The following is an 11,347-nucleotide window of genomic DNA, read 5'->3' as shown; positions in this document are numbered from 1 at the left end:
ATAACGGTGGGACCTTGGACAAATTATTTAACCTTTCTGAGTTACGCTCTATAAAATGGAAATAATAATCTGTAACTCATAGAGATGTCTTGGGGATTAAGTAAAATAACTCATGTAAATTACTTGGTGCATAGTAGGCATTCAATAAATGTCAGTTTCCTTCTTATCCCAGTTAATAATGCTTATTAGACTATATTAAAAACTAGAACCAGGCTGTGATAATGCATTTCTTTATTACGTATTTAAGCCAAATAACTAATTTCCCTCAGGGGGGAAGGGAGAGATATGTTGAATTCGTTTCATTTGGTGAACTTATTTATTAATCTCTTTTTTCAGCATTATTTAGTTTCATACTCCATAATTTAGTTTTCATACAACAAAAATGTCACAGTTCGACATTCCTTTTAACTCTACTGTGATTTTAAAAAAATCTATTACATTTGCTGTTTATTAGGGATCATTTTTAATGATGTTAACAGCTCTATTGTGTTTCACAGCTACTCTGTGCTGACAAACTTCTGCTCTCAATAGTTTGCCTGAGGTCTGGGGATTTAAAAGGATCAAGTTTTAAATGGCAACGTTACAGCAAAAGAAAAACAGGAGTGTGGGGGAGAAACCCACACCGTCTGTGTCTTTCGTGTTAATTTTATCCGTTTGCATTTAAGTAGACACGTTTCTCTCGGGGACAGGACCCGGGAGAGGCAGGCAAGAACAGTGGGGGTGGGCAGTGAGCAGGGCCCAGGGCACCATTGCACCTTTAAGGACCGGAGACAGGGTGTTAGCTCGGCCTACTTCCCGGCCCACCTCTGAACCCTGATTGACAGGGCGCCGGGCGAGGAGGAGCCCAAGGAGGCCCAAGAGGAGGCGCAGGCAGGAAAGCGGGGGAGGAGGGACCGTCTTCTCTCCGGTGGCCAATCAAGGAAAGGGGGCGTGGCCCGTGTTCTCGCGAAGGGCCAATCGTGGAAGGGGGCGTGGCTCCAGGGCCCTCCCCCTGCTCTCGCCCGCCCCTCCCCCTCCGCGGCCCCCTCCTCTCTCCTCCTTCTCCTCCAGCTCCTCCTCCTCCGAGGCTGTGGTTTTTCTGTGTGTGTTTCTGGAGTCCTGAGCCCGAGCTAAACAAAAGCAGGAGGCTGGCGGGGCCGCTGGAGTTTGCAGAGCCGGAGGAGGAGCGAGCCCGTGCTCTGCCTGCGCCGCGGCCGGGGGATCGGCTCTGGCACAGCCCACCCCCTTTGAGATCACTCCGGCCCGGAGTGGGGGTGGGGGCCGCGGGGGGCGGGGGGAAAGTTTGCATTGCAATCCCGCTGCCTGGCTCGCTCTCCTTTCTCCCGATCCGTGCATATTTGCGAAAGGATTAAGCCCCAGATTTAAGCGCCGGGAGCCCATTCCTGCCTCGCCGAGGACACCGGACCGCACGAACCCACGCCAGCTCTGATTTCTTGTCGGCCAGTGGGAAGGTGGTTTATTTTCCTTGCTTTTTGGAGTCAACACCCTTCCCCACCGGCCCTCCTCCCCACCCTCACCCCGCAACCCCTCCCCACTCCCCATCCTCCCACCACCCTGCAAAGAGGCAAAGGGATTTTTTTTTTTTCTTTTGGTCTTCTTTTCCCCCCTGCTCTGTTTATCCTGAAAAGGATTTGAAGACAGCTTGACGGATAAAAGCCTGGTGCTTCCCGGAGCCGGGCTGCGCTGCTCGGAGATGGACGAGCAGCCCAGGCTGATGCACGCCCACGCGGGGGTCGGCATGGCCGGGCACCCCGGCCTGTCCCAGCACTTGCAGGACGGGGCCGCGGGGACCGAGGGGGAGGGCGGCAGGAAGCAGGACATCGGGGACATCCTCCAGCAGATCATGACCATCACCGACCAGAGTTTGGACGAGGCGCAGGCCAGGTGAGATGCAGCCTTTTCTTTTCCTTTCTTGGGGTTTTTTGTTTTTCTCCCTCTCGCAGGGGGAAACAATGGGAACCGAATCAGCACAGCGCTTTCTTTTTTAAATGTTATTTCTTTTCCTATTTTGACGAGCAACTCTATGGCGGAGGAGTAAAATTTGAAGGAGCGTTGTTATCTGAAGTGTAATTGCCCCTGCCGTGAGGTGGCTGTGTGCTTATATTGTGTGTGTGTGTGTGTGTGTGTGTGTGTGTGTGTGTGTGTATGGAGGCATTCACGTATGTCCACACAAACACTCAGGCACGCAGAAAATACTGCCAACTGATCCAAAAGCAGCCCTCGGCACTTTTTACTGCTATAAAAAAGTGTCAGAGAGAGCAGAATTGTCAAGTTTTGAACAGCAGTCCATGTCTTCTCCGTGAGGGAGCCCGTGACATTACAAAATAAAATGTTCCAAGAACACTTTCTTTGCGAATTTAGTCGACCCCTTACCGAAAGCAGAGACTTCTGATCTTCTTTCTTGATATACCCCTTCCCAGTCCATTTTTGTCTTTTCCCTTTTCTTCCCCCTTAAAAACGAAGGTAATTCTTTGTCCATGGTTGTCAACTATCCAGAAAATGTTTTGTATTCATTTAATTCTCTTTCCCAAAAAGGCGGATGGAAAGATAGAAGAGATAATTTCACTGTAGACATATTTGTTGGTTTTAAGAGAGTAGGATATTTACTTTAACTTTAATGTCCCTTAATTCGAGTTGGTTTGCTAACCTTCCAGGGCACAGACTGTATGGTCCTTTAAAAAGGGTGGGGGGACAAAAATCCAGCATGCTCTTCCCCCCTCGCTCCTTCGGGCCACTCGGAATGCAGCTAAATGGAAATGAAGGCATGGGTGAATTTTATGTATTTCAATACTAGAGGACGGTCTTCATTAAAAAAAACCATAATAAATAAGCCGTGTAGCTTCTCAACTAATCCATTGCCAGCTGTATAGTTCTCCCCTGTAGGATTTTACAGTAAATTCTCTTTCAAAATAAAACACAGACACAGTGGCACATCCCTAACAGCTTGCCCAAGGCCCATCTCGAAAGGGAGAATTTTACAATCACGTATGAGTTTGTGAAATCTCAGAAGTAGTCTTAAATATATACACAATGTCTATACTATAGAATGACTTAGTCACATGGAGAAGACATGATTATGTATTTTTGTCTTAGGGAAATAGGAATTTGAATCGAGAAATGAGAAGAAACAGTTAAAAACATGGACGTTGTGAATCGCACTCTTATTTAAGCGGCAAGCACATGCAACATGGAAACTCAAAAGTGCTGAGGTTTACGGGTCCTCGAAAACTTGGAACTGTTCGAAGGCTGGGATGATCCCAGATTTTTTAAAATAGGGAAAAGTTTTCCAAAATTAACCAGTGCCGTTTTTGAATTTTATTTTTTGGAAAACCAAACCAAACAAAACTAGTAAGTATGTCGAAGCGAGATTTCCCACTGACAGCCTCTTTTTGAATTGGAGCAAATTTCTCTATTGCATCGTTCCAGAAAAATAAACTGAGACACATCAGTAAAGCGCTCTGATAGTAAGTTTCTGAAGTGGAAGGGGCTGGGGAGACCGGAGAGCCACTCTCTTCTGATGTTCGGTCCCGCTCCTTTTTCTAACACTGAGGACAGCGTGGCTTGGCGGGGCCCCCCTCTTAATGGCCTCGATGCCGAGAGGGGGGACACACGCAGGGCCGGGGAAATTGTTCTCTCGCTCTCTAACCCCATTCCCCATTCGTGTGCTTTGGAAATGCGATATTTCTGGAAAGCCATGTGGGGTTTTCTTTTGTTTTTGTTTTCGTTTTGCCTTTTTTCTTTTCGCATTCGGGCCTATGTGTAAGAATACAGTTAATGAAAACTATTTTAAAGGCCTCAAGAGAAATCTTTGATACATTAAAATCCTTTCCCCCTTTTTTTTTTTTTTGACCCCCACAGAACTAAATTCCCACTAAGCTTTCTTTTCGGTTTAACAATGTAACTCTCTTCAGCAAGAACTGTATCTGTTTTTCCTTTTCCCTAGTCACCCCTCCAAAAGATACATTTATTATTTACAAAGTAAACTATTAGTATTTTAGATACACTGTATATTTGTTTTGATACTCTTGAATTTTGAGCTTATTACTCCTCTGCCGTACAGTGTATAGAGCATGCTTCTGGTTTCTGTTCTTCATGGAGACGGGTATATCTATCTATCTATATATTTTTTTAACTTTCAAAGGGATTAAAAAAGAATTGCATGCGTCTTGAGTGCCAGGGGCTTTCATTTATCTTTACACATTAATTTTAGTTAGTACACAGAATTCCCTTAACTAATAGCTGATACGATCAGGATTTTGTTTCCAAAACAATATCCTTCTGCTAAGTGCTTCCATAGTAAAATAAAGGGAAAGGTATTGTTTTGTTCCCCAAGTGCACTGTGAACGCAGACACACGCAAGAACCAGGTAAATCACTAATCTAAGAGGGAGAATTGTATTTATTTTTTTCCCCAGTGGGTGCAAGGTCCTAATTGTAAATAATTGAATTTCAACACCTGCAAATAAGCGGTGTGTGCACACGAGGCCTAATGCGAACACAGAGAAATGAATTTACTCCCCACATGGGCATGTTTGCCCCCTGGCAATGCATTTCCATACTCTTTAACTCGGGGACTGAAATTTTATAAATTGACAGTTCTGCTCAGAAGACCTTTCAAGCATCTTGTGTTTATGAGAATACGGGGGAATCTGCAGAATGAATTCGAACACATGGAGGAATTAAATTTGAAAACATACACACAGACCGAGAGGCAGGCAGCTCCCAGACTGTGGTGGTGGCACAGATCACACGGAACTGTTAACCCGTGCGCGGGGCTGTGCTGCCTTCATTCCCTGGGTAGGATTATTGTTTTCAGAATTTCATTTTGATTAAAGTACTTAAAAAACAGCAACAACAAAAAAAAACTAGCTCTGCCTAAATGGGCATAATTTAGGTTAGTTCTGTTCTGTTGGTAAATGCCTACTCTCTCCCTGCTAATTAACATTATTTCTCTTTCTGCATTGGGGCTCTATATATTAAGTCATAAAACAATTGAAGCGTGCCGCAGAGTTATGCCCGGCGTATAATTTTGGCTAAATGTTCAGTCCCCCTGACCCCGCTGTGCATTATTAGCGGTTGGAGCTTGAGAGTCCACCTACGCTATGATGATGTTGTTTCTTTCTTGCAGAAAACATGCTTTAAACTGCCACAGAATGAAGCCTGCCTTGTTTAATGTGCTGTGTGAAATCAAAGAAAAAACAGGTAGGACAGATTCCGGCACTAAGCATTTTCTTTGGCCAATTGATTCACTTAACCGGCAATCAGGAACCCATTATTTAAATATTAAAATTGCAGAATAGAAGGACTCTGAAGACTGATCGCATGTTCCAGGAGGTTGTCCTGTGGCCTGCTTCCTGTGAAAGGAGCAGCAAGTTTCTTGGGCAGTTATCAAGCGTTACTGGTTTATTTTCCTTAACTCTGTTCCTGGCTTTTTAGAAACTGAGGCTAACATAGAGGTTCTGGAGGGACATTTATGGAACGATGTGCCTTCTGGGGAAAATATGAAAGTAAAAGTCCATTTCCTGAAGGAATAAATTTGGCCCACATTTAGAACACTCATTTAGGGGGAGTTGTTTAAAGTTCCCTTTCCTTTTCGCCCTGTAATTACGTGGAGCCGCGGAGGAGGGGTTCTCAGCAGTGTTGTCAACACCGTCCTGGGGAGTCGTGGGGAGTCGTGGGGAGCCATGGGGAGCGCTGTGCAGCACCCGGCCGTCGGTGTGGGGTGCCTGCGATCTCAGGGCCGGGAGAACGTAATGCCGTGAGATCACTCTTTCGGTTGTTTTTCTACTTTCTAGACCTCATATCATGGACTAACACACTTATACCACATCCCAGGGGGGCGTTTAAATTTTAAAGCAACAATTAAAAAATAGCAGTCATCAATCAGAGGTGTTCTTAAACAGCAGATGCTCCGGAAGGGGCGGTTCGCGCATCCTCGCGTTTGTTTATTTTAATCTTTAATTTCCCAAAGTGGGTGAATCTCTGTCTCGTAACAAGACGGAGCTGGGAGGGCAGCTTGAAGCCAGGGCGTGCGGATGAGGCGCGAGGGGCGGCCGCAGAAAGCGGAGCCTCTGCTGGCCCCGACCCGCCGCCCGCGGCCGAGCCGCGCCAAGCACCTGACAGCCGGTTTATTTATTTATTTTTTACAACAAGGAGCGTAACAGTCAATAATTCATATCTAAACCATAGAAGCAAGGGCATGACATGAATGAAAGTGACAATAAATATGATTGCATGCCCGGTTGATATACATTGATAGTTACACATAAAGGGGGGGCACACAGGGTGGCTTTCTGTCTGAGAGTTCTCCGCGTTTCTCTTAGAAAATAAATAGTTTCAAGATGTGACCGTTGATGGACTGTGTAATTACTTGGGTCTTGAATTGTATGTAAAATTAGTAGGCGGCTCCTTTGTTGGATGTTCCTCGCGCTGTGCACAGCATCCCAGACAAAGCACCTGAGCAGGATGCTCGGACCCTGAGCATTCCAGGTTGCCGAGCCCGAGCCCAGCCTTGGTGCAGAGCTGTTAATTGCATTATTTTAGCTGTGAGACACCTTTGAAGAGATTTATGGTGTGTGCATATCGATATCGAAAGAGCTTTTTCAGTTTGTCACACTTTTTCTTTTTTTCTCTCTGTTCGCCCGGAGCAGGAACCCTAAGTGCATATGTGTATTTTTTTCTTCGCTCCTGTTTTTCTTCCTTCTCATTTTCTTTGTTGATGTTGATGCTTATTTACTTCGAATATTTGGTTTGTTGTAATTTGTTTCTAGTGTAGTATGCGTCCTGCTGATCTTGATTCATAAAATGTAAGATCAAGATACAAAGACATGTATATCTGATGGCCCAGGCTGACGGGACTCTGCGTGTGAGGACGCTGCATCAGATTTTTGAGAGGAAGCCCATCAGAGCACTTAGCTGTATGTGGTGACCGAAGTGTTTAATCCCAGTCTTCTCATTAAAAGCTGCTGAGGCAGTAGATCAGCGTGGCGGGGTGACCGGAGACTTGGTCCCGGTGGGGGTTAGAGAGCGTGGTCCTTGTGTTGGCCAAACCGAGGTGGTAGGAAGCAGTTGTTTTAGCCAAAGTAGCGCTCTGAAAGTGCAGTTTATTGTCGGGGTGGATGTTTTGTTTTTAAATTTCTGTCATTTAATGACAGAATAGTATTTGGAAATGAAAAAAATCTAAATTAAAGTTTCGCGTGTTGTCTCTAGAATAGTATATTAAAAAAATACTTTGTCAAGTACTGTAAGTTGCAAATGAGAGGATCACTGCGCCAGTGTCGAAGGGGAATCGCACACGCGTGCATGTGCGTGCACGCGCACACGCACACACGCACATGCACAGAGTTTCGGGCTGAGGGGGCACCCACGGGGGAAAGTTAAATTAAAAAAAGAAAGAAAGAAAAAAAAAACGGCCGACCTCCCTCTTCTCTTCTACGTGTGCGTCGGAAGGATGGAGGGGAGGGAAGGACCCTCTCCGGAATGTCGCGTGCCCTGGGCTACAGGCAGGAGAAGGCGCGGGGTGGCGGAGGGAGCCTCTGACCAGCAGCTCCGCCACCTCCGGCTCGCCCGGCCCGGCCCGGCGTCTCCCCGTGCGGCGGCTGTCCTGTCCGGGCCACAAAGTGTAAAGTTACAGGGGCTTTTCCGCTCTTGATGCAGAGCCGGTGAAATCGCCGGGACGGTCCGGTCGCACACACTCCTGCGTTGTGCTGGCACCTTCCAGCCCCCTCTCACTTCCTGCGTGTTTCTGAGCTTCCAGCCCCAGCGCCGTGGAGGCCGCTTGGTCTGGGGTGGGCTTTGTTTGCCTCAGAAGTTCTCCCGCACTTGGCTCACCTGGGTCTGTGAGACAGGCAGGGCTGATGGCAGCGTGGACATTGCAGTCACTCGCTGTTTGTGCTTTTGTGAGTGATTTCAGATGGGAAACTCAGAAATAAGTAGGAAAACCAGCTAAGGTTGTCGTACCAGCATTCTGGAACTTGAAAGAAACAGGCGCACAGCACCCAAAGTAGGCAGCTCCGGCTACGTTACAGTTGATTGATAGGTATTTAAGTCAGAAATTACTGTGGGGATATTAAAAAAAAAAAAAGAAGAAGAAGTAGAAGAAGAGCCCATGTGTCTCTCCCTTCAGAGGGTGGGTAAGTTTTTATTTCGATACCGTTTTGCTTTTTAATAAATGGTAAGAAGAAAGAATGCCTGCAAAATGCTCGGCCAGCAAAGCTCGAACAACGGCAGGAAAAACCCGTCTCGAGCTACAGTGATGTGTGTAAAAGGGGCTTTTATCTGCCTGCTCCTTCCGGGAACGCAGAGGTTTAACATAGGGTTTTAGACCATTTACTATCTCATTTTCTTTGTTTTTTTGAGGCGTCATTCCTGGTCTTCTGGCGCATTAGCAGCAGCAGGCCGTGTTGTACACGTGTGTGCACGTGGCGGTGGGGTCGACGGGATGGAAGAAGAGGAGGAAAAAAAAAGTCAAACGTATTGCATTTCTTAAAAAGACCTCGAACAGCTTTTAAAACTCTTTGATTTTTTTTTTTTTTTTTTTACTTCTGTGTCAAAAATCATGCGGGTTTAAAAATTAGGAAAACGCAAAAAAAATATATCGGTGCCATTTACTGAGGAGAATATTTATAGATAGCAATGAATAGCTATAATTGTTGTGAATAGTTTTTAATTTTAGAACATAATAGCTATATATGGCACTTTTCAGCCAGTTTCCTTCTGTGCATTATCTGCACTGAAGTTAAATCAAATCACGGAAGGAGGTTAAAAAATTATTTCTTGCTCCCTTAACACCCTTTTGTTCTCTGTTTTTTTTCCCTCTGTGTTCAATTAACACCCCCATCGCCGAGCCGTAGTCTTTTTTTTTTTTTTAAGTCTACTACTGCATTTCACTTTTGACACCTCCCTTATTATTCTCGCCTGCCACTTCTTTTTAATACAGCAATTACCTTACGGGGCGTCTGCTCCTCTCCTTATAGCGTTAGACAATGATTCGCGTGTGCGCGTGTGCACACGTGCACGTGTGCGTGCTTTATCTGTAGGTGGGGGGCAGTGTGGCAGGAAGCTGTTCGTGGCAGGGAAATAATTCTGAATGTGTTCGGCCTTGAGCGGAGAACAGGGCTGAAATAACTGGAGATCATTTCGAGCCGCCTCTGGTCAGATTCCTCTCGGAGTGCAAGCGGCAGGAGTGACTTTCCATGGAAGTTCTTCTGCGACAGGCGAATGCAAAGCCTTTTTCTTGCTGATGAGAGGATTCAAGGATTCAAGGATTCGTTTGGTTTTGTGTCTCCTCAGGGGGCTGGGAGAGAGAAGGGAAGGGGAGCAGGTCCAATGCAGGGAAGCCACAGTTTCACCTGACACGGTCCTCGCGGCACAGTGACATCTGGGCTGTGACGTGCTGAGGCTGTGTGCTGTTTGCTGTGGTCTGCGTATGAACGGTGGCGTGTGTGGATATGCGGTGCCCCTCGTGTGATCAGTTTTTAGACAAATTCTGGCCTCTGAGAGGTCGGGAAGAGGCCGCCGAGGGCAATTGGGTCAAACCTGCCGGAACAGGGTTTGGGGAATTGGGTGTCATTTCCTCTAACAGTAAGGGTGCCTGTGAGGGCTGGAAGCGAGAGCGATTCTGGATAAACCGGGGAGGCTGGAAGGGGGTGCGTGAGAGCAGAGAGCGGGGAGAGACTCCTGACCTCCCAGGTGCGGGGTGTTGGGGGTGGGAAGGAGTGGGGGGTTTCCAGTGGGGGGCTTTCCTGCTCGTGTGTTTGTCTAGCTTGCTGCTGGTGCCGGGCCTTGTCACACACTTTGGCCCCAGCGTCATACTCTCATGCATAACCTTCTGGTTGTTGTCGTTGGCAAAATTACAAAAAATACCCCCAAACAAGCAAGCGACCCAAAAGTTAGATATTAAACACATTTAAGTAGGAAGGCGTTTTACATTTAGTTTAAAGCATAACCCTGGCTCCTTTTGAGACATAGCGTGCGTGCACGCTTTAGGGGAACTCGCCCTTAACTTTGGTCTCAAACCCCTGGTAGACGGATGCTGTTAGGCTTTCAACTTGGTGAAGTGGATGTAAACACCGTGATCCTTTTTCCTTTTTATGTTAAAAAATTCACCCAAAACGCCACGCGATAGAGGCAGTTTTCCAGGTCCAGCTGCTACTCATTTTCACATGACCCTGGAGCACTCTGTCCGTTTACATCGCCACTTTGGCCCGGGTTGGGGGACTGGCATCATCCGGCTGCACCCCTGAGGTGCTGTGGCAGGGTCTGAGGAATGCGGTGACTGATAAATAAAATAAGCGGTGGATTAATGAGTTGTTTGCAAAGTGTTCTGCACTCTCCGTGCTATATAAATAAAAGATGCTGTCGTCCCTATAATAAATTATCTCAGGACTCATATCCTATTCCATCTCGTAGGAAGTCGTTGTTTTAACTCTTTCGGGCCCAAAAACCACATCTCCCGGCCTACAATCGAGTAGCGGCCGCCCAGGGATGTCTCCTCAGGAGACGTCTCAGCCTGTCTTTTGCCCCGTCTGCGTCTTAGAGATGTCACTTCTCAAAACTTGGCAGAGTGATTTCCAGGGGAAAAAAAAGTGCAGACACAGACTGTCATAAGCCTAGACAACCTCTCTCCCTTTATGGCAGAATAAGGTCAGGCGTGGCCCCCGGACGGTCTAACCTTCGACGGCCCCGTGCCGGCCGCTCAGTCATCGGCGGATAGCGGGATTGCAGCGGTGGAAGAGTTTATCCTCTTTGGTTTAGGCCACAGTTTCAGCTACATCTTCCTCTGACCCTTCACCGTCACGTGGGTACCGGGTGGGTCAGTTCCGGACCTGCCAGGAAGTCGTTCTAAGATGACAGGGAAATTGCTTCGGCGATTCTGGGGGAAACCGTAGCCGTCGCGGCTAGGGCCGTCGGGCTCAGACGCCGGGCTGCCTGGCCTCGCAGCGCACGGCGCCTGCCGTTGGCTCCGTGACCTCGTCCAAGTTGCCCCGACTCCCCCGCCTCGCTCTCCTCATCAGCGAAATGGAGATAATGATGGTTCCTATCCCGGAGGGTCGTTAGGATCGAACGAGGTAATACACGTAAGTTATAGTGCCTGGCACCGAGTAAACAGTCAATAACTGTTAGCTTTTATTCTTTCTGGCCCTGTTTTCTTGCATGAAAAAAAGAGAGGCTTGCGCCAGATGGTCCCTAAAGACCAAGCCAATTCCAAGACTGCGATTCTATGCTGAAAAGAGACCAGAATTGCTGCATTTAAGGTTTGCTGTCTTTTGTTTGTCTCGCCGTCCTCTTAAAGTGAGAATGAGCTGCCTCTGGCCGAAAGGCTGGGACGAGTTTGGAAGAAGAGAGAG

The 11,347-nt window shown here is 47.1% G+C and overlaps 1 protein-coding gene across 5 annotated transcripts in view; it reads left to right on the top strand.

Moving 5' to 3' along the window:
• The first annotated feature begins 1,087 nt into the window (after nucleotides 1-1,087).
• Nucleotides 1,088-11,347, top strand: part of PBX1 (PBX homeobox 1) — a 269,022-nt gene continuing 258,762 nt past the window's right edge. Inside the window, exons 1-3 of one of the 5 annotated variants that reach the window (XM_011380903.2) lie at nucleotides 1,089-1,451; nucleotides 1,629-1,884; nucleotides 5,128-5,201. In XM_011380903.2, the coding sequence (XP_011379205.1) occupies nucleotides 1,694-1,884; nucleotides 5,128-5,201 (265 nt within the window). In that variant the 5' untranslated portion in view covers nucleotides 1,089-1,451; nucleotides 1,629-1,693. Of the gene's footprint in view, nucleotides 1,885-5,127; nucleotides 5,202-5,294; nucleotides 8,132-11,347 lie in introns of those variants that run through there. The other 4 variants (XM_023523795.1, XM_023523794.1, XM_023523798.1 and 1 more) reach the window with 4 other exon arrangements.

The sequence above is a fragment of the Pteropus vampyrus genome, unplaced genomic scaffold (assembly GCF_000151845.1).
Source record: "Pteropus vampyrus isolate Shadow unplaced genomic scaffold, Pvam_2.0 Scaffold414, whole genome shotgun sequence".
Classification (NCBI taxonomy): domain Eukaryota; kingdom Metazoa; phylum Chordata; class Mammalia; order Chiroptera; family Pteropodidae; genus Pteropus; species Pteropus vampyrus.
The sequence above is the reverse complement of the archived record's forward strand: the minus strand, read 5'-3'. Positions and strand labels throughout refer to the sequence as shown.